The sequence below is a fragment of the Dermacentor andersoni genome, chromosome 3, assembly GCF_023375885.2.
Source record: "Dermacentor andersoni chromosome 3, qqDerAnde1_hic_scaffold, whole genome shotgun sequence".
Taxonomy (NCBI): domain Eukaryota; kingdom Metazoa; phylum Arthropoda; class Arachnida; order Ixodida; family Ixodidae; genus Dermacentor; species Dermacentor andersoni.
In genome coordinates, this window is record NC_092816.1 from 62,153,847 (window position 1) to 62,177,393 (window position 23,547).

Genomic DNA, 23,547 nt, shown 5'->3' on the forward strand with positions numbered 1-23,547 from the left:
TAAGCTACGAATAAACAATGAAGAAATACCTCGGTAAAAGATAGACAGAGGGCAGTATAAAATAAATGTGCGCTATCACTTGAGCTGAAAAAAAGATCTTGGAACCAAGTCTCACCTTCGCCATATCTGTAATTGTGTTTGCGTTGTCCATAAGCTTCCTTTGGTCCATTTTAACCTTTCTGAGACTGGCAAGAAGAACAAGAAGAATAGAATTAGTAAGCCACGGGCAACGTTTATCACAGGTCAGCATGATGTAGTAGCGCTCGTCTTTCTACCGCGATTCTTAATAGAGGGAATCGCAAGCTTTTCGCACAAGTTTGATCATTTGCAGCGGTAAAAAAAAAACTACCAACGTGTAGGCGAATGCGTAATGAGCGAGCGAATTGGCCACACGCCTTCTTCGTTAAATAGCAGTTTTCACAATCCTGACGCCAATTAAACGTCGCAGTACATTCAAGCGCGACGACATGAGTGCCGGCAGTTGCACAGCAGTACAGCACTAATTCCTAATCCTTACCCTTTTAATGAGGCAGCGTAAACGTCATTATTCTAACTAATCCTGTTTAAATTATCCTAGCTCCGCGCTTCCTTTGCCTCATGTGGCCTTTATACGCATAATGGTCCTGAGCTCGAGAGCCGGAACATCTAAATAAGTGCAAATAAAGTAAAATGGCTTTATTTATTCCAGAGCGGGCAAATCAAAAAAGCTAGTTTAAGCAGCTTGACTAGGCCTTGGCAAACGTGATGACAAAGTAGTTATAACGTGACGGCATTAATATGGAAATAAAACGCAACGTGTAAATAAAATCACATCATAAAGTTACAAACGATAACAAATGTTACAGTATGCCACGAAGTATTGCGGTGGTTGCACAATAGCGAACATGCGCCGCTATTTTTTTTTAGTGCGAACAAAGACTTAAACGTGACATTTCATAAATATAAAATGCTGCGGGAGCCCTTATTTGATCTACGCTACTCCGAAAGGAAGACGCTTGCGTGAGTAAGACTCATGCGGAAAACTCAACGATGTCGTTGGGGCAATGGTTAAGGTGACGAAAAATATGTCGTAATTGTACGAGAGCTCAAGCGACAGCTCACGGTGGTATAAATATAAAACCGAGAGAAAACAACAACAACAACAACAACAACAACAACAAACAAATAAGAAAAACAAGGAACAGCTGCACTGACCTGTAAATTGCGAGGAGGAATTTGCGCTGGTGCGCTCTCACTTTGGAAGGGTTCACACGTTTCACAAGCCTAGTATTTTTGTAGATGAGCCACGTCTCTCGTAGGACGTTGGCCGCAGCGTTTTTCAACTGAAGAGAGAAACGGGAGAAAAGATTCGCGGTTGAGAAGGCAGAGTGAGTCAAAGGTCCGTTGGCCGCTCGCGATTAATTTTTGCGCGAGGTATGGGAATGTGAAGCGTAATAACTTTACGTAAGCATACAATCGTGCACCGCTATATGACTCCTTAACGCAGGATTATGTACGCTTGTGCCCGCGTAATTTATTCATATTTCTTGAGAGCTTTTGTGCCTCCCGATGGAGTACGTGTCAACTTTGAGGGGCAACCAAAGGCCCAATGTATAGTGACAGACTGGACCGTTGTCCGTGTACCAGATCAGAAAGCTTTATAGCCAGGGCTCTCAAAGTGACTCCACTCATGTCATCGCTGTTCAAGTTCTCGAGGTCTGCTGGACTATAAAGTTTTATGCTGCGAGGACGCTGCCTGCTACCGCTGGATTGCGTACGTGGTTCACCTCATTTGTGATACTCCCTTTCTATATGGTTACTCCTTTCCCCCGTGAAGGGTAGCCAACCAGAACTACCTCTGGTCAACCTTCCTGCTTTTATACGCATTTTTTATGACGCTCTCTTTCCATGTCCCTCTGAGTAGACGCCAGAAGAGTAAATGTTTGACCCCCGTCGAAGACAAGTATGAGAACATATAGCTAAATATGGGAGAGGGATATTCTTTTATAATGTTTAGTATAAAAGTAGCTTTCAGCCGTCCATTGTTTTCTGAGTGTATGTTGCCTTACAATAACAAACTTTGATGCATAGCAAAAGAGGCAGACCATAGTAACTCAGTTGATTACGCCATAATCGAATATGCGCTAACATTGTCAACAATTTTGACAGCACACGCCTTCGAAATGAGTAGAGGGATAAAGAGAGAGTAATAAGTCAAGGCTGTTTACCATGTGTCCCAGCTAACGTTAGCCAAGATGTCATATAAAAAAGAACAGAAATAAAACATGGTGCAAGATACAATTATAAAACTTACGGTGTTCGTTCGTCGCAGATTAGACGACCGAACACAGTAGGTCTTACGACGGTATCAAGCGCTGTGTGTTTTTCTTCCTTTTTTTTTTCTTATAACAGCTAGGCTAACGTTAGCCGAGACACCTTATATAAAGTGTTATGAATAGCGAAAAAATAGCGAAAAGGAAGCAATGAGAATAAGGCAGCTGTAGTGTATAAAAAAAAAAAAAATGATGCGCGAGACGGACTGACACGACTTAGCCTAGCTGAGGCACCGGCATGATGAACCTCGCGCACAGGCACAAGGTGCCGATGCCACAACAAAGTAGCTATGCATATGTGGCCTGGCTACTCGCTCACGAAACGCTTGACGTTTTGAAGATTTCTTCAAACCACGAGCACGTGGTTTGAAGAAAGTAGTTTTTTGTCAAGGGTCTTGGAGTAATGTTTGGCAGATTACAAACCTCTCGGAACGAGTACACTTCGTTTATTTGTCCTTTTCTTGCAATGCTATCTGCGTAATAACGACGCAAAAGAAAGATAAAAAAAGCACATCTATTTTGCAAGAAAAGTGCAAGAAAAGCAAAAGATAAGGATACGCTAAATCGTAGACGTTGCCCGACAATTAATTGTGCAGCATGGAGTACAAACCGGCTAGAGTGCTTTTTTTTTTTTCGCCAATTATCGGACAACTCGTGGTTCCGAAATGTTGAAAAATCTTGCCAGACATCCGGCGGGAATGTCTAGAAATCTTCCGCAAAGCTACAGAAATCGCGCACCCGCAGAATCTATATCGGCTCATACAATAAGCTCGACAAACGTTGTTGCGTTCCAAATGCAGACCTGCGCGCAACAAGGCAAGAGCGCGCAGTATTTAGGAGCAGTCGAGGCTAAAGCAGTCGACTCACCCTTTTCGTCAGTTGAGTGTCCATCATAAAATTGTGGACGTGCTTCTCGGCTCGAGTAAGCTCCAGCTTTCGCGCTATCACAGCAACAACCAGGGCTGTACAACCGGCCCCCTGCGAACGTTTCGACAAAAAGAGACGGAAACAAATGAACAAACACTGAAAGAAAAAGAGAGAAGCGTTTAATTGTTCGACTGAATGAACTTTATTGCAAGTTCGTGGAGACCAGTTGTCCCTCGAAAGTGGAGCCCATAGTGCGTGGCCCCATGTGTAGCAGCGACCACCTTGGCACGATGCCACGTGCTTTGCTGCATATCTATTACTTAAGGCTCACTCACACTAGGCCGACCCGACACCGATTTCGGTCTGCCGACTGTCGGCGACAGCGTTTTTTTTCCCCCTTCTTGTCGGTGCCTCTGTCACACTGCACCGACGCCGAGCTCTCCGCCGACCGTCGGCAGATTGTCGGCGTCGGTATACAGTGTGACAGAGGCGCCGACGAGAAGGCAAAAAAACTCTTTCGCCGACAGTCGGCAGACCGAAATCGGTGTCGGGTCGGCCTAGTGTGAGTGAGCCTCTACGGCGCCACAGTGACCGCGCGAGACATAGACCAGGAATAAGCCCATGTAACATGTACGGCTACGATGTCGGGCTATGTGCTTATGTGCAACGTACTGAGTTGCGCGGTGGCGTTAGTCGGCGGAGAGCTGCGTTGCGCGTACCGCCTTTACTTTTCGGAGATAGGACATTTTGTTTTGTCAGTGAGCAAGCCACCACGGTGACTGCCGTATCGTTCTGCGACAGCGCACGAGGTCTCAGATTCTATTCCTGGTTGAAAAACACGATGGTGGGCTTAGAGGCATGCACAAGTCCAAGAATCTGGTGATGGTACACTGCAATAGTAAACTTTACAGCGGCTTACGAGGAAGGTCAAAATTAACAGGATGCCATCCATTACGACCGGTTTTTCATGACACGCTCATAACCCAGCGTGCAGCTTTGCACCGTTAGAAAAAAAAAATTACAGGGTCTCTTAAGAACTCGCTTAAGAGGTGAATGACGAAAGCATACTCTTCCTCCTCTTATCATTCGCCTCTTTTTCCTTTGCTCTTCTCTTTCTCTTCTTTCTTTTAGTCATTACTTCTCACTACTAAGCATTTTTAGCCATTTGTAATCAATTGTGGTCATTACAAGCCGTCGTTAGACATTTTGGTCCTATCATAGTCATTACTAGTAAGTACAAGTCATTTCAGTCATTATTAGTCATTACTGGTCATTACTAAGTATTTTCAGTCATTTATATTGAATTGTAGTCGTTACAACCTTTCGTTTGAAATACTGGCCAATTCATAGTCATTACTAGTCATTACAGGTCATTAGTAGTCATTTCAGTCATTACCACTGATTGCTAGTCATTTCTAATCAAGTGTGGTCATTTCAAGCCGTCGTGAGACATATTGGTCATTTCGGAGTCATTAGTACTAACTGCAAGTCATTAGTAGTCATTATTAGTCATTAGTTATTATTAACTTTACCAATCTCTATTATAACGTTATAATTCACTAACTGTCACTATCAATCATTTTTTATTCTTTAAACTGTCTTTAATCTCTCTTTCTTTTCTCTTTAATCTCAATTTGTCGTTAGACATATCGGTCGCTTCGTAGTCATTACTAGTCATTAGAAGTTATTTCAGTCATTATTAGTCATTACTGCTCACTAGTAAGCATGTTTAGTTATTTGTAATCAATTATGGTCATTACAATGTGCCGTTAGACATTTTCGTCATGTCATAGTCATCAGTAGTGATCACAAGTCATTTCAGTCATTATTAGTCATTACTCGTCATTACTAAGCATGTTTAGTCATTTATAATCAATTGTAGTCATTACAATTTGTCGTTACTGATATTGGTAATTTCGTAGTCATTAGTAGTCATTACAAGTCATTTCAGCCATCGTTAGACATATTGGTCATTTCGTAGTCATTAGTAGTCATTACAAGCCATTAGTAGTCATTTTATTCATTAATACTCATTACTAGGCATTTCTAATTAATTATGGTCATTACAAGCCGTCGTTAGACATATTGGTCATTTCGGAGTCATTAGCAGTCATTATTAGTCATTACTAGTTATTATTAACATCTACCAATATTTCTTACAACGATATCATTCTCTAACTGTCACTATCAATCACTTTTCATTCTTTAATCTGTCTTCATTGGCGTGACGACGCTTCACCATGACTTCACTTCACCACTTCACCATGAGCCTAGAGGGAGAGAGAGAGAAAAACTTTATTGATGCTATCAAGGGGTTTAGCGGTGAGCCGTCTTGCGCTTGCTGCCTGGCTCTTCAGCACGGGTGTGCCCCTATTCCAGGGCTCCACTGAGCCTGGCCACTTCGCACGCGTGCTGCACCATTGCCCTTTGGGCGGTGAGCTTGCTGCTGGTGAGCAGGCCCTCCCATTGCTCCGCACTCGGGTTTTTATGTTTACGGAATGTGTAGTTATGCTTACATTCCCATGTTATGTGGTAAAGAGTTGGTATTTCTCCGCACCATGGGCAGGAGTTTCTGTATTGTGTCGGGTACATTTTACTTAGTATGTGTAGATTATAGAAAGTTCCGGTTTGTAGCCTAGAGAGACTTTGTCGCCTTTAAAAAAATTAATGAATGCGAATTAATGCAGAGATATGTTCAAATTCAGTCTGAGATGCTCGAAGGAAAAGAGACTAGGGTTGCAGGCAGAAAGTGCCTTTGCAGTTTTTCTAGTTGTTAAAAGGACACTAAAGAACGACGCTAAACCAGATTACACTAGTGAAATATTCTTTGAAAAAACTCGTTCATTTCCGTTTATTCAGCGGGAAATTGTTAAATTAAATGAAATTGGAAGCTTCTTAGTGCCAAAACAACCATCTGATTATGAGCCACGCCATATTGTGTGGCAATCCGAATCAATTTCGACCACTGGGAATTCTTTGAAAAATTATGGGGGTTTACGTGCAAGAACCACTTTCTCATTATGAGGCACGCCGTAGTGGGGGTCTCCGGAAATCTAGACCACCTGGGGTTCTTTAACGTGCACCTAAATCTAAGTATACGGGTGTTTTCGCATTTCGCCCCCATCGAAATGCAGCCGCCGTGGCCGGGATTCGATCCCGCGACCTTGTGTTTAGCGGCCCAACACCATAGCCACTAAGCAACCACGGCGGGTATTGGAGTTCTTTAACGCGAACCTAAATCTAAATACACAAGCGTTCCAGCATTTCGCCCCCGTAGAAATGCAGCCGCCGCGACGGGATTGAACCTGCGACTTCGAGCTCTGAATAATAGAGAGAGAAAACAAAAACAAATAGAGGCCAGGCTTCCTTTTCTTGAATTTCGCGTCGAAACCTCAGCGGCGGAATACAGCAATGTGATGTCACATGTAGTTCACAACCTCAGCAATTTGGGCCTGTTGGTACATGAATATTTTATAGCAATTTCTCGTATTTGGGCCGTTTTGGCGCAATAAATGTTATGGACACTTGCTAGTTGGAGCCTCTGGTTTCTTTAGCCCTCAATGTAGTCCTTATTTTTTCTTACCGACAAACGATGAACTATTTCCGAGCACAGGCTGTCATAATCACGGCGCCGCCGCCACGCTTCTGTCGTTTTCGCGTCTTCTGTGCCTTACCACGCATTCTTTCACGGTACGAGCGCTCGCCACGTCATTGCAAAAGCGTAATGTAGCCTCTCTTTAGCAGCAAGAGTGAATGAATACATGCGCCGCCGTCATGATGCAACTTGATGACAGGCTTCTTTGCGCTAAGATCACTGCTACTACAGGAACGTCGCGTCGTTCACTGAAACGAAATCCGTATGCCTCGCTAGCTTGTCAAAGCGAAAAGGGAATGTTCTTCGTGTTTACAGTGTACTCAAAGATATATATATATATATATATATATATATATATATATATATAGTAGTTAGGACGGCAGTGTCTTAAACGACATGCCACTTACACAGTAAATGTTCAACGAACGAAAAGAAGGGGGGGGGGGGGAAGGGCGGAAACAAGCAGTATGACTTGTACAAGAACACACTCGCCAGCTACGACGACAGGGCTATAACGAGTATGTACATATATTTTGACGAGCAAGCTCCGGAGGACATTGACCGCATCATCCCGTCCGTCCAAGAGGCATTCAAACCCGTTGAACGGCCACTGCATCTCAACGCAACGAAACAGCTCACGATATGACTCCCCTCAACCGAAACTGGCGCTCAATTTTTCTTGTCCTTTTTTTTTTTCTGCAGGGAAGGGACTGGTCTATAACTCCACTCCTCACGAACACGCACTTCAAGACAGTAGACGACCAACGTCACTGAACAGCCACGGAGCACTCCCTTTTGGTATGGTCGCCAGAGACGCCTTGCAACACGCCGTAAATAACGGCCGCGCGGCGTGGGCGTTTATAGCCGATAAAAAAAAAAAGAAGTTTTAGACCTCGTCGAGAGTGGTTCGCTGCCGGTGGACGCAACAGCTTGCACTATGTCAAACGGAGCGCAAACGAAAAGTTTCTACGCGTCCGGCATATGACCCGCATGTTTTACGGTGCGCAGCCGGGAGCAAGTCGAGAGTGTATACTCTCGAAATCTCTGCCGGCAGTCGTATAAACGCGCCCACTTCGAGGCAGCAGCGCGAATCAAGAAAACGACGGAAAGCCCCAGCTCAGAAACGCGGATGAATGCAGACAGCGTTTGAAGAGTTGGCAGCCCGCGCAACATACGGTGACGTATAGTCAATGCTCCGCCTGAAGGAAATTCCTGACGACGCGGTGGACGTATGTAAATTAAAAGGTACGGTGAAACGAAAACGTGGGCGGGGATCAAAAGAAAAACGAACGAATGAAAAAAGAAAGAGACAGAGAGAAAGAAGGAAAGCGCTAGTTCAGCGAAAAAGTGGTGAGCCTGCCATATAGAATTACGGCCTTGGAGTAGCGGCTTCAATAGAGACGATGTAGCGCATGTCGGTTGACGAAAGACGTAAAACGTTGGATGTAACACACTTCGGCGTTGAACAATGTCGCTCCACAAAAAAAGCGTTCGAGGAACAATCGACGCAGTGCCAATAAAAGCACTGGGGTCGAATTCGCAGACATTCTTCATTTGTGGGAGCTATCTGTCAGTCGTCGGCCGCCTCGTTAATATGTCCACCATGACGATAGCCCGGTAACTCATACGAGCAGCTGTACTGCACAAACGTCTCTGGAAATGCGGGGCCCCAACTTTGAATAAAATCCATACAGGCAGTGCTCGCACTAAAGACACAATGGTGTCTGAATTCAATGGAAGAAGAAAACGCTAAGGAGAATGCACATGAAATGAAAGAACGAGGATGAATAAAGAACCCAAGGTCACTGGGGAGCTAGAATGTTCGTGGTAGCGCAGATAAGCGGGCAGGTGATCAAAAAAGGAAATAAAAAAAAAAGACGACAGCAGACTTGTGTGGCCTAACAGTATTGTAACACAATTTCCCGCGAAGCTGTTTATTTCGAGCATATGCAATGAGAATTTCAGTTGCGTGTACTTAAGATCCCATTTATACTTTAAGACATTGCCTGTATATGCGACTAGTCCGTTTTATACATTGCCCGCATGTAACGCTTTCGAACACGTTTTAAGAAAATATTACAAAGGCACACATTTCGCTTTGACAAAATGTAGTTTAATCTCGGTAGCCTTTGTAATTACAACGTGGCAGCGTGCTAAATTTTGCGCCACTCGTAAAAAAAAAAAAAAACTGGTAACGCTTCCAGAACACTTGACACGTAACTTATTGCAAAAGCCGCAATCAACCCACACACTTCGAGCTTCACCTAAACGTCACCCATAACCTGCCCCTTATTTTCCCCGAATGTAAACAAGGTGCTTTGTTTGGTTCACCGAGGACAGAGGAAAAGCCAACTACGGATCTCGTATGATACATGGAAAATAGAAGGAAAAAGAAAACCAGCGTTCAGCAATTATTTGCAACGATTCAATTTAAGCTAGGAGCGTGAAGCTTTCGCCCACGCACTACACTAAACATTCTTTCTATATTCACGGAATTTTAGGCTGCTGTGCAGTTTTAGCACTCTAGGATCTTTTGCGGATAGCGGCAGTATGACACTCTGGAACGTTTGAATAAGTAACATTAAACAACGACTGTGATTAACCCCGACAGCTTAAACATTATTTGCTCGTTGCTCGCAACACACTCACTACTTCGACGAACTATAATTAAACACCGCGCCTTGCATTGCTCAGCAAGGAGACCGCGGTTGCTCTGTATAAGGCAGAAAAATTGGGAGATGACGATTATTCAGTAATTATTTTGAAAGCATATAGTTAACCTGGACGCTTGAAACTATCGGTACACGTCACCCAGAAAGCAGCCCTTATTCGCTCTAAATGCGAGATCTCGGCCGTTTTTGGTCTTTCCAGGGAAGCGGGGAAACTTTTTGTAAGTGTTTCATACAACGCCTCTAAACTGGCCGAAAACGAGGTATTAGCAATTTTAATTTAACTCCGATTTCACAGACACCCAACAAAATTTGCCACTAAACTTCGAGGGTGATCTAGATTCAGTCCAGAAAAACATGAAGACTGGCATGCAACGTTTTTGAGCGCTTCTGCAGTCTCATTAAGTCTCGCTGTAATACGAACCTCAGAAAAAACTCCGAGCAGCAATGTCGGGACGGTTTTCGATTTCTCGGGGAGGGCATAGTTTAGCTCAACGCGACGTCTGGTTAGGTGAAGTCAAGTTTCTAGTGACCAGACAATGCAAGCGAGTGTAAGCCGACGCGGCATGTTAATTCTGGCCCAGTCGAAACAGTCATGTAGTGCGTCCTGAGTGGCCGCTGTCGGCGCACTGGCGAGGAAATTATCCTCGCGGACTCGCGGACAGCGTTTCTGTGGCTATGAAGGGAAAGCTACGGAGACAAAGCGCGCACGAGTGAGAGCGCTTCGGAAAAGAGTCCCGCGTTTTCATCCACGTTAGACAAGGGACTCTTACCACGCTGGGCAAGAGGAAACATATAAACACCTTATTAGCAACATTTAAATAAGACAAAACACACCACTGAATGTATAATTTTACTTATTTTGTAGCTTTTCCCCTCCGCGTCCGGCCAAACGCGAAACCGTTGCACGTGGAAGCTACGTCGATTGAGCATCTGTTTCGAGCAACCAAAAGCACTGTCGAACGTTGACGGACTACTTGGCGCGGTAACACACTTACAGAAGCTCCGCCCCCCCCCCCCCCCCCCGCCCGCAGACTTCCCTTCATAGCCACAGAAAGTTGTCCGCGAGTATAGATCTACCGGGAAAAAAAAAAATCAACCCCGATTACGATACTCCCTAATGCAAAATTTGAGCGCAGCTCAATACGTCTTTTCATTTCGCGATATATTGGCTGGCGCGGACAATCTGTCTCGTGCGGCTTGTTGCAAACGGGGCGAAGTGTGGCGTGACTGCCTCACTAATTGGGAGATCGCGAAAGGCGCGCCGCCTTTCGCATTCTCCAGATTAGTGAGGCAGTAGGTGGCGCGTGGGCGCGATTCGCAGCAGCCGCCGCAAACAGACCTTCGCTCATGCAGCGCTTTGTTTCCATATATAATATCGGCGGCATCATCGGTGAACAGACGACGCGAGCTACTCTGGCGCCATCTCGTAGCCATCGTCGCCGCAGAGCCCGTCTTCCGCGGTACTAGGCTTTTCTTCTCACGCTTTCGCCATACCCTCCTCCTCCACTTTCCTCCTCGCAGTCTCATCGCTATCGCCGTCTTTCATCCCCCGCTGTGCACCGCGCTCGCTCATTCTTCCTTCGCTCTGCTCACTCGCTCGGTAATAAGGGACGCCGACGCTCGCCGCAGGAACAGGCGCAAAATAAGGAGGCATGTACGCTCGTGTCCAAGGTGGGGGGAAGTGGGTAAACAACCACTTGTTACCTCAACAAGGCAGTGGTCGATAAAGCGCGTATAATGAAACGCTACGTCTCCCGGAATGTAAACGCGCATTTTTTATTGGAACAGCGTCAGTAGATTACGGCATACCAGGCGATTTGTAAATTTCCAGGCACAGCAGGGAGCCAGCTGCAGGAGAGGCCTTCGTCCTACTTTCGTGAACATAAATAAGCTGATGATGACGGATGATGACCGAGTGGAAGCCGTAAGTGAGTGATACAAAGACAAGCATAGATCACGTTGGTAGTTGTGTAAACGCAACTCGCTTATATAATTTGTATTTGTGAGCACTTAATATGTATTTACGTGCGCTTTTGCTCCAATATGTGTATCAGTCTCATCTATGTGCACTTTGGGTGTTGAAGCCCGAATTGAATTCTGGGGTTTTACGTGCCAGAAACGCGATTTGATTATGAGGCACGCCGCAGTGGGAACTCCGAATTAATTTTAACCGACAGGGGATGTTTGACGTGTTTCCAATGCACGGGACACGGGCGTTTTTGCATTTCTCCCCCATCGAAATGGGGCCGCCGCGGCCGGGATTTGATCCCATGACCTGGTGCTTAGCAGCACAACAACATAGCCGCTAAGCCACCACGGCGGGTGTGATGAAGCCCCGTTGTGACGGTTGTGCCGATGTGTGTCTATACGCTTGTTAAAGCGCATGGCGGCCTTGTGTACGTGTTCGGAACCCATTATGTTGGAGTGTGTCTAGGACTATATGTGGACTTCTTTTAATCTCTTATCTAATACACTCTCTAGGTTTTTCCCAACGTATGCCGCTACTAATTGGTTCACAATATTTTTCTCTTTATTATTTATGTTATTACTTCTAATTACTTGTTTATGCTCAAGATGCAGTTTTGCGAACGATATCACTTTAAGATCATCTCTTCTAGCAGAAACTATCTTCGCAGTAGAGCTTAACTCTGCTGCAGACCTTTGCAACAAGGTCTATATTCCATGTACGCAATTTGTGCAGCACCACAACACCAATGAACTCGAATTAAAACTAGTGTTTGCCGGTTTTGTTACATCAAGTCAACATAATGATGCCTCAAGCGACCCGAAGCCACAGTTGAAACTTTTTTATCAACGGTCCCTTTACACAGTCTGTCCGAACGACAGGTAATAAATTTTCCTCGATTCATTCTTTTGGGTCGAAAAACAGAGAGTGTAATTCGGTCTCAAATTATTTGCGATCCTTTTCGCTGGGAAACGTTAACAATTACTCTCGTGTGTACAAACGGATCTGTGCAACCACGCGCGCCGATATTGGGTTCCCGTTGTCGCAACGTGATCGCGTCGTGTCGGAATTCCTCCAGCTCGGATCTCATCAAAAGTGGTCTCCGGTAGGCGGGTTTTATTTCCGGCCCCGAAACGCGCAGGGCAGCGAGAGCACCGAGCAATTTCCCCAAAACCGCTAACGTCCGAAACCCGACCGTGGCTTTCCGCCGCGAATTAAGTGAGCTCAAATTACGCATACCCGTCTTCGGGGAACGCCGAAAACTGCAGTAGGCTCTTCCTACATAGCTCCCCACCACGTCGCACTGTGCCCTTTCCCTCGACCTCTCCTCTATTGTGTCTTCCGGAATTTCCTTATCCTTCTTCCCTCCGATCACTCGCTGTCCTCCTGCTCCTGCAACGGCTGCGGAAACAAGGAACAGGCTAATTAGCCGAGCAGGCTCGGCCTCTGCCAAAGGACAGGGAATGCGAGCAAGCAAGAAAAGTGGAGATCCCCCGCAGGAGAAAACAAGGGCAGCGGCGCAGATCGAGGAAATCTTTAGGGAAATCACGCGAAGGCAAGCATGCGTCGAGGCACAGGAGCCAAGACAAAGACAAAGCGGGAGAAAGAGATAGAGATAAATAAATGAAAAAAGGAAGGAAAGAAAAGTGCGTGGGAGAGCGGATGCGGTGTCGTCAATGAAGCGGCGTAGATCGAGTTGCTTGTACGAACAGAATAAGGAACGGGCCACGGGGTCCAGGAGACATAGCGCTAAGTAAATGAGGTAGCACAGCGCCGCGTGGCGCAGCCGACGTCGCGGAGACGGAACCGCGAATCAACGTCGCGACCAGAGAAAAAACGAAAGGAAGAAAAAAAAAGTGGACGTTGGCGACACTACAGTAGCCGCTAATTCCTTTACATGCTGGCCGGGAGCCCAGGGATGAGGCGAGATTATGCGCGATGAATGACTCTGTATGCGAAGTATGCGGCGATCCCTGTGGCGACGGCGCGGTCGGGGGAAAGGAGGAAGAGAGGGTTCGGGAGAGAGTTTGGCGGGACGATGCGATAGAGTCCCGAGAGTCGACTGTGCGGGGACAGCGTTTTCGAGCCGGATCGAAGGGAACGAGCGACGTCGTCGGCCCATAGGCGCCATACGCGCGAGACAGGAACAAACGTCATTAACGCTATGCACAGGGCTGGAGGAGCGTTAGATATGCGCTATATGGATAGGGCGGCGGGATGAATAGAAACGGGCCGAGAAATAATTTGTCGGTCGCGCACCGCCTGCGGAGAATAACGATCGCTACAAATAGAGAGCGGGCCGTGAAAGAAAGAAAGACAAGATAATCGTAATAATAGTAGGACTTCGGTCGGGAAAGCCTGCTTGCGTCGATGTTGTGCCGACCTCTATCGTAAATGCTGGGAACAGGGGGGGGGGGGGGGCGGCACTGATAGCGCCACGTGTGCTTTAATTTAGTGCCCCGGTTCACCCTTTTCCCTGCGAGGAAGAAACGTAGTTCCCTGAATGAATGAGCAAGGACGACCGGCGATGCATGCGTCCGTGAGCGATATATCTAGCATATATGTTGTAGCGAATGGCTGAAGATGACGTGCGCTTCACCATATCGCGGTACAGTTTACGGAATCAACTGGCCTCAGCGACCGATTGTAGTCCTGATGGGCAGCCTACAGCGCGTTCGCACAGTTAATGCTTCCCTCCCTTTGTTTTTTTTACAGCGAAGCTGTTTATGAGAAACAGGGCACAACATTATCTTTCAATGGATTCCTGCTCACTGTGAGATCGTCGGCACCAACTTTTCTCGACAGGGCTGGCTTGTCTGCCCACGAAGACACCCAGACGCGTCCAATACCTTTGGCGAGGTTGGACGCTGCCAGAGAACTTCGCCTGCTTGCAAGCAAAAAGTCGCAAGGTTTATGGAGTTGAAGTGCCTTCTACGGCCGATTGCATAAACTAGCCCCAGTTCTACGGCTACAACTTCCATCTACCATTTCCCGCGGCGAAAAAACCTTGCTGCGCCGCTTGTGGCTGGAAGTGACATTCACGAACGCCTACTCCTATCGTATTGGAATGGCCGAGAGCGCGATGTGCGACTCCTGTAGGTGGGAGGAAACCATCGAACTCCTATTGTGTACTTGCCCTCGCTACGATGTACACCGCCTCTCCATGAGGTAAACTTTAAACCGACTGGACTCAAGACCATTCTCCGAGTCAGATATTCGGACCGTGGCCACACCCATCACTGGCTGGAAAAGCGATTCGTGCACTAGTACACTACTTGAAGTCCACCGGCTTAAGAGACTGTCTATATAATCCCTGTGCATCTTCCCACACGCACTCAGTGCTCACTCTGTCCCTTGTTTGCTTTTTCTGTTCCCCTTTCCCTCACCCCCCAGTGTATATAGGGTAGTAAACCGGGTGCTCGTCTGGTTGACCTCCTGCCGCTCGTGTCCTTGTTCTCTCTATGTTTATGTGGACCATGTGCCATCGTTGTCGGACTACGTTAAAAGGGGCCACGTGACCTAGGGGGAGAGGAAAAGAAGAGCTCAACAGGGGGAAAGGGGTTGGAGTGAACCCTTTCCCCTGTGAGAATGCTATCTTCTACGCGAAACTTATACGGTTGACACACGGTGCATTTTCGGCGATCGAGCCAGATCGGCATCAAATTTATCGGCGATTGGTTTCATCATGCCGCGAAGGAAACAACAAAAGTTATGCTGGCTGTTGGGGCCAACAAACAATGCCCAGCGATTGAAACGTAATACTAGGAGCGCGTGGCTGCCGGCACTTCTTGCGCCAGTAAAAGTGCCGGCAGCCACGTCAGTCGTCAAACCAATCCAACCAATTGTCAAAACGATTACGGCGCTCGCATCTCCAGTGGTGGGCCTTGCGCCCAATATACGGAGCTTCGTATTGGTGGTTCCGCACATTCCATCTCAGCTACAACTATGGGAAGAGCACGAGTAGTGCGTACTCTTGAGGAAGAAGCTGCCTACTGCGAGCGTCAGCGTGGGCCGGCTCGTGAACGGGCTCATCGTCGTACGGCCGACCCGAGCTGCGCGCCCGAGATTTGCAATACAGACTGCTTGCGAAGTTTGACTTGCATGGCGTAACACTCGGTGTAACTAACACATCTTCGCTGTTCGACCATCTTCACGGACTGGAAGGGGCGGGTATTTTTTTCTATCTTTTTTGTCTTTCAGCCTCCTTGCCGCTGTCTAGGGTAGCAAACCAGACGTCCATCTGGTTGACCTCCTTACCTTTATTTTGCCTCCTTCCTTGACTTCGCGTTTTCCTTACTTGCAAGCGGTTGCTGAGTGCGATCGGCATTCCTCGCAAACACCCAAAGAAAGCTTCACTTAAACTAATTTCCACAACGTCTGGGATCCGCATAATTGTTTTGGTCCTTCGCAGACAAAGAAAAATGCTTACGTCCACGTGCGAACTGCATGCTATTTGAACTTGTATCCTTTCGGCTACGATTAACACTCCATTACGCGCCGGAATAAGTACTGGCGATCGATTAACCACGCTTCCTCGTGCCTAACAGTTCTCCGCGAAGTACCAGCCATGGCCGTATACCCGGCCATAGTAAAATTGGCAGTGCCATCGTTCTGCTTGCTAAATGCTACTGCAGGGAAGCTGGCTCAACACATTCTCCACTTCTCGTAAATACGGAGTTCCGCAGTCTAATGTTGCCATAGATTCGCTGCCTTTGTTTTCAAGGCTAGATACGTCTCTAAGGAAACCCTAAGTCGTACGCACGCCCGTATAATCTTTAGCGTTGACTGTTTCTTTTGGCAGATAATTCCCTTCACGAAAGTATAGCAGCAAAAGTACCTTGCCTAGTACGAGTTCACAGCGTGTGCTTATCGATCCTTTTTTCGATGTTAAAACATCCTTCGGGACGAAATAGATTATCTCTGGGCTCTGGCCGACAACTTCGCCTCGCTGAGGCATGCAAAAATGCACTGCAATCGTCCAAGAACGTGCGTGCAAGCGGTGCGAGGTGTACCCGTATTGTTTGTATGTAGATCCATTGCCGAGAAGTGTGAGCAAAGTGCGCAAACGTATGTAAAAAGAAAAAAACCCGACTATGTCAGCTTTTGTCTCGAGCAAACTGCTACTCTCTCGGAGGCTATATATATTTTCGCGCTTACTCTAGGAACCTGTGTTCATTGATTACCTCAACAAAACCCGATGCCTTTGATACCACCGTTCTCTCCTTTTCACTGATAAGCGCGAACATGATAACAGTGCAACACATCAATAGCACAATATACACTAAATGATCATAACGAGAGGAAGCTATCTGAGATGTAACTGCCGCGCATATGCGACGTTAAAATATTAGAAATACGTCCTTGACATCAGTGTACTTCCGGAGAAAGCGCAAAAAAAAGAGAGAAAGAAGTAATGAAAATGTCGCGAGGCGGTGAACGGGCCCACCACCCATGGTCGTACACGCCAAACCAACCAGCAATGGGTGCTTCGAGCCTCCTCTTCCGCATCTTGCTTTATTGCCGCGGGATCGCATGCTCGGCATACCGCAGCATATTCCGCATGCTCAGAGGAAGAAATTACGCGTGCTCCCAGAAAGGGAAATGAATAAATAAATAAATAAAATCAAAATAATAGTAATACACGAACGAAGAAGAAAAGATAACGAAACCACGTGCACAGCGTCTTCATTCAACCTGCGTTCTGTCGCTCCGAAGAACGACCTCTCCGCGCCTCGTAATATATTGCCTCCGTGCTTCCCTGTACGTGCGTCCCTACACGCTTCCCATTTCTCTTGTCTTCGCCGTATTTTCGCCCCAATTTCTCAGAACAGGGGAAGCACATGTACCGGCCGCTCAGGTGGGGTTGAAGGGCGCTGACATACTTCTAATCGGAACCAAAGAAAGAAAGAAAGAAAGAAAGAAAGAAAGGAAGAAAGCTTTAACAAGACAGAACTGAAAAACATAGAGCAGACCAAGAAAATTGGGGAAAGGGGAACGAAGAAAAAGGCGCGTATCGTCCGGGGGCCGGCTTTGGAGGGACGCCGATAGAGGCGCTGTAGAAAACAACGAAAGCAAGCGACGAGAAAATTAAAATATAATAAAACGTGCACGGAGCGATGCAATAGAAGCTAAAGTGCCGTGGCCGTTTTTTTTTAAAAAGGGGGGGGGGGGGGGGACTGTCGACAGGCTCGTCTTCCGAGCGTACGAGAGCCCGAAACGCTCGAAGCGCTTCTCGCGCTCTTCGTCGTGCTATGTACTATAAAGTGTTCTACTACGTCTTGTACTTGTACATTAGACGAGGCGAGAGTTGGAAAGAAAGAAGGTCATTATAAAAAGAGGGAGGAAGAGAAAGGCCGCGAAGCGTGGAATGGTTCGCCGTCTGGCGCACTTCGTGCGCGGCACCCTAATAAGGAGGCAAGATATCCGGCGTTGCTGCCAGGAAAGGGAGAGGAGACCCCCACCGAGGGAGCTGTGGGGACGAGAAGCGAAGGCTACGAGGAAAAGGAACGAGAAACGGGAAAGACGCGTGCGACTCCGATGAGGTGCTCAAAGACCCCCGAACGCTTCGCGAAAGTATCAAGTGTGTCACAGAACTGGGTCACACGCGTGCGTAGGGTCATTCACGCGGATCACGCGCCTCCCGAGGCTCTCGTAGCGCCTCTGGGCTCCGGCGCCGCCAGGGAAAAGAAAAAAAGGAAAGGAAGGAAAAGGCCTAGCACGTCGACGGGACACACTTTATACCGAGGCAGCACGTTCGCAGCGCCTCCCAGCGCTCTACTATATGCCTACGATGTTTGACGAAATCTGGCGTGCAGCTTCTTTAGGTGTGAGTGAACGAACGAACGAACGAACGAATGAATGAATGAATGAATGAATGAATGAATGAATGAATGAATGAATGAATGAATGAATGAATGAATGAGCGATCTATAGCAGCACGAACAACTATGTATTTTGTCGGGAAACAAGCTGCGCTGGTTGGTTGTTTTGGAGAGCATGGACAGCGGGGAGAAAACAAATGTATTTTGTCAGGCCAATACGTTCAACTATAGCTGGTTATCGTCGAGACTAGGTGCAGCGGAGACCAAATGGAAAGTAACACTTAATTTGCGTTTGGGACGTAAAGTGTGACGTAAAGGGCCATGTGTTATTTTTTCACGCAAGAAACCACTGGCGTACTGATGCATTTACGTTTATTTGACACACACACACGCCACTGACCGGCTATGAACCTATTCACAACCTGGTGCGCCGCAGCTGTTGGGCCAACCTGTTGAGCGGCTACGACAACTGAGTGAACGAGCAAAGGACCCAGTCATTAGATATGTGGGTAGATTTATTGATAAATAACTTATCTGTTTGATAATAGATAAATGAGGCAGAGCAGAAAATCTAACGAGAAAATCAAACAAAGAGAGAGACAGACAGACAGATTTCCCGCAGTCTATTGGTGCACGTTACCGGCCACGCTAAACCATCTCAATTACAGGCACAGCGAAACTCCTGCACCTAAGTACGAAGTGGGAGACGAAAAGCAGGTGAGCGATTTTTTTATATGATTCATGTTTTTCTTTTCCTACGGACGATGTTCCAAACGAAACGCAAGCCGCACTGGTTCTATGTTCATTGCCTGATTATATCCTAGGTCTAGCCGATCTATCTGCTCTATCCCCGGCCCCCACCCCCAGAAGCAGTGGGAAGCGCTGCGGTTCAGGAGGGATGGGGGGGGGGGGGGGGGGTGTATTCTGTAAGTGTCCACCCAGAGGGCACGTCCATTTCGTCTGCTGCCGAAGTGCTGTTTGGCTGGGGGCGCCTGCCTCCTTCTGAAGCGTTCCCCAGTTCAGCCAATGAAAACTTCAGCAGCACGGCAAATGGTCGTGTCCACTAGGTAGACTCATACAGAATAGACTCCCCCTAGCTCCCGCCTCTCGGAACAGATCGTGTTGAGTGCGGTTGTAGCCAAGACGCGCATGTATTTCCTTGAAAAGGGAATCCACACGCAAAGCCATCATGTTGCTCAATAAACATGTTTACTCTCTCTCTTTCTAGCCCAATGAGATCCCTTGCGAAATGTTTTACCTAACTAAATTTCTTTGTTTAATGCGGTAATGTGCTCGGGACGTATAACCGTTATCATATTGGGTGTCCAACGCAACTTGTGCGAGAACTAAATATATGTGCAAGTGCCACGTAGCTGGGACATAACCACGGTAATGTTGCGTGCCGTCGCTTGGAGCATGTCAGACCATATTTCTGTATTTCGATTAAACACATATTTAATTATTCCTATTTGACTAACTGCTGAAGTATTATGTTCAGAGCAAAAGTGTCGATGAGAAAACAGTAGACTATCCTGAAAATATTCCGATCGAGCTTTCTGTTGCTCGATACGTGCTACATAAAAGTTTCTTCCAAGTCTAAAGAACGCCCGCAAAATACAATAAAAGGGGGGGGAGGGGGGATGCGCGACGTGTCCCGCGGTACGTATCTATATGGTTCTGTTATGATATGACTAACTTAAAAAGAACGCACCGAAAAAATTATTCCTTTTTTATATTCCCAGAAAAAAATTTCGGTCTGTAATACTGTAACGTAAGAAAACGGTTTCACTGCGTAGGGGACGACGCGGCATTGACAGCTGTCCAAGAAAGAAAGAAGGGGAGGGGGGGGGGGGGGGGTGACGTGTTTTGGTAGCTGTTTTTTAAAAGAGAAAACGGGTTTGTGGCATCGATAGCGAAAGACGACGGGTTCGCCGGTAGGATTTATGGAAGTTTCCTGTCGGGATTGCATACGCCGCCGCTGTACTGCATTGCGCAATATTTATTTTTTTTAAGCCTTTGAAGGCATGACCCGAATGGATGCAGGCTGTTCTTGACTAAAACACGTGGCTCAGTTTTCCCGCTTTGATTTCGTAAAGCGAGCAGTACCGCGAATCTTTCCGAAGACGAAACTTCCATCTTTGTCCCCGCCTCCCCCCCCCCCCGCCCCCCATTCTGGGAAATGTTCGCGATACCGCCACTATATAACATGGCATCGTCTCTTTTTTTTTTTCGTCCTTTTATCCAAACGCGAACGACTTCCCAAGGAAAAAGAAAGTGTGTCTCGAAGTTAAGGTTGCTGTGGCGCACACGAATGAGGCTTTTCACTCAATATCACGCGATATATACCGGGTGTCTTCAGCGAACCCTTTCAAAAATATTTTTTTAAATTGCCCGTGGCAGATAGCATACTTCTGGTCCATGAGTTGGTCTACTCGAAAAGGCGGACATTACTTGCAGAAAAAATTGAAATGCGCAATCGACTAATTAAGCAAAAATTAATAATTAACTCTAACTACTTACCTTACGGCCCCCATATTGAACTTTACAAATTCTAGCAGGGGAGTTAGCAAGGCGGATCTATTTGGAACGAATTGTCAGGATGACACCAGTTTCGATACATTAATTCCCGCCCTTTGCAGAGGAATGCACTGGCGTTCCAATTACTTTTGTGCTTCAATGCACAAAACGACATTTTGTTCGGGAAGTAAGAGGAACGACAGTGCATTTTTGCCGCAAGTTTGACGACGCATATCTCGTAAATGGTGTTGTCCACACCAGTCTTTTCAAGTGAATAGGCCGTGCAGCCTCACCCGCTAGTATCGGTAAATTGCAATATGCGTCATATGGACGAGTAGTAAAAAGCTTAATTCGCTAGTATCTGTAAATTGCAATATGCGTCATAGGACGAGTAGTAAAAAGCTTAATTAGTAAACATTTGTTAAGTAGTCAATTATGCATTTCATTCTTTTTTTTTTTTTTTGCAAATAATGTCCCCCTCTTCGATTAGACCAGCTAATGGACTAGAATTGTACTATCTGCCACAGACAATTTTTAAAAATTTCTGAGAGTGTTCGCTGAAACACCCTGTATTTCGTGCGCACGCGGGATATTCGCTTGGATATTAAAAAAGAAAGTGTACGCTATCTTACTTTGTTCACTAACCTTAGTCGACTGTTTGCTCAGGAGACTTCGTTGCGAAGTCAGTCGTCGACTGCCATGAGGAACGTGTGGAAACAATGGCACGTTCTACAACGTTTAGTACTGAGTCTGCTGAGAAGCACAGACCCGCGAATGCTCCCGCTATGCTTCCCTGCGAGCCAGAAAGGTATAAAAAGTGATGATGATAATGATGTGGTGGACGCGTCGTGGCGGTGGTGGTAGATTATAATAGCAGGCGTGCTTAGCTTGGTGATTTAGGCCGGCAACTGCTCCGCCTGAGCGTGTCTAACATTGTGTTTGTCACCACAAGTCCAGCAAACCAGTTTCTATTAGGAAAACAAGAAAAAACAAACAAAAACAAAAACTTCAAGATTGTGCGGTATAAGTGACCCTTCTGGAAATATAATATAAAAAAATATGAATGAATGAATGAATGAATCATATATTTATCATGATGTATAAATAGCCTAAATAGGGGAAGCGGGTGGCAGGATATGTAACATTATACCAAGCCGCCACTCAGAAATAAGTCGAAGAAATGTTATTCGTGTGTCCAACATGAAAATCAACAATCAACTTTGACTGGCTGCTTTTTGTTTAGATTAGGTTAGGTTAAGTTAGGTCAGGCCGGGCAAGGTCTTTGTCACCAGCGCAGATGTATAATCGCAATAGCGGTCTTTTCGCAAACCCGTCAGGACATTAAGGAACACAAACAACTTCTGTTGGTACAACACGTGGCATTTAATTGGCTAGTCGTATGAGCCTTTTGCAGGGCGCTAAGAAGAACGCGGAAAAGCGATTTGTTACCATTCCATTGGGTGGATAAACAGACAATAGCCCTGGGACGAACGCCCTGTGTGACACAAAGAAACTACCCGGTACAGCCCGTTGGACTTTATCCAAGGAGGCTTAGTTAAGATTGTTTCATTTAGCCCCGACAACACCGCCAGAGGGCAAAACAAGAGCGCCATTGTATATATTAGCTCTTTGGTGAGTAATGAGTTCATTTATAAGCAATAAAGTTTGACCGAAGACCGAGTAGCAGAAGGAAGCTATTGGCCCGTGACCATTCACACACACACACACACACACACACACACACACACACACACACACACACACACACACACACACACACACACACACACACACACACACACACACACACGCACGCACGCACGCACGCACGCACACACACACACACGCACGCACACACGCACGCACGCACGCACACACACACGCGCACACACACACACACACACACACACACACACACACACACACACACACACACACACACACACACACACACACACACACACAAAAGCAACGTGCACTTGCTTTATGAGTTTTCGGAGGCCAGTTATATCGTTCACCAATATAAGGATTGTATTTAATTTTTTTTTTCTGTAAAGAGATACCCGCCATTCCTCATTTCTTGTGAAATGTTGTCGGCTGGGTACATGTAGTGTTTATGGCATTTTACGATGTGTTTATCTCCATATTCCGTCCTTTCTCGCGTAGAGTATTACGCTAACGTCATTTCGTTTGCTAATTGTGCGGTTACAACGTGACTTGTGCTATATCTAAACTTTTCTCACGCGGCAAGGAGTACGGCTGGTAAAGTCTCCTGTTATCAATGTCCCCTGATTTAGTCATGCCAGCAATAAAATATAAGGCAGTTTTCGCTCGTCCGTAAGCTTATTATGGCGTCTGCGGAATATCGCGTTACCCGGGACACGCGCGGCAGTAACAACGTTGGTGGCGACATCTCGTGATGCACACAAGTAACACAATTCAGGGAATAACGCAAAGCTACCTCCAAAGTAGAGTGCACTACAATACGGTTGAGTGGGACAAGCAGCCGGGGCGGCGCATGCTTCGCAATGAGCCGCGCTGGTACAGGTACAGGTATCTCTGTACAGGAAAAACATTGATTCACAGTGGAGGAAAAGAACTAGGAAGCTTACCAGCAAGTATGCGGCCTGTAGGGTGGGCAACACAGCAACAATGAAAGTCAAGCGGAAAGTCAGAGAGGCTGAAATAATCTCATGGGTGGCGGCAATGGAAAAGAAACCTACCATGAGTAACTACTTAAGAGGAAAAAAACGAAATCAGGAGAGAAACAATTGATGATAACTCAAAGGGAAGCTCA

General features: G+C 46.5%; 1 protein-coding gene across 1 annotated transcript in view; it reads right to left on the reverse strand.

The window, feature by feature from the left end:
- SK (small conductance calcium-activated potassium channel) overlaps positions 1-23,547 on the reverse strand; it is a 499,813-nt gene that overhangs the window by 8,130 nt on the left and 468,136 nt on the right. The window contains exons 8-10 of the mRNA XM_055062880.2: positions 3,180-3,290; positions 1,195-1,322; positions 116-185 (exon numbers count right to left, since the gene is read on the reverse strand). Coding sequence (XP_054918855.1) covers positions 116-185; positions 1,195-1,322; positions 3,180-3,290 — 309 coding nt within the window. The remainder of the gene's footprint in view (positions 1-115; positions 186-1,194; positions 1,323-3,179; positions 3,291-23,547) is intronic.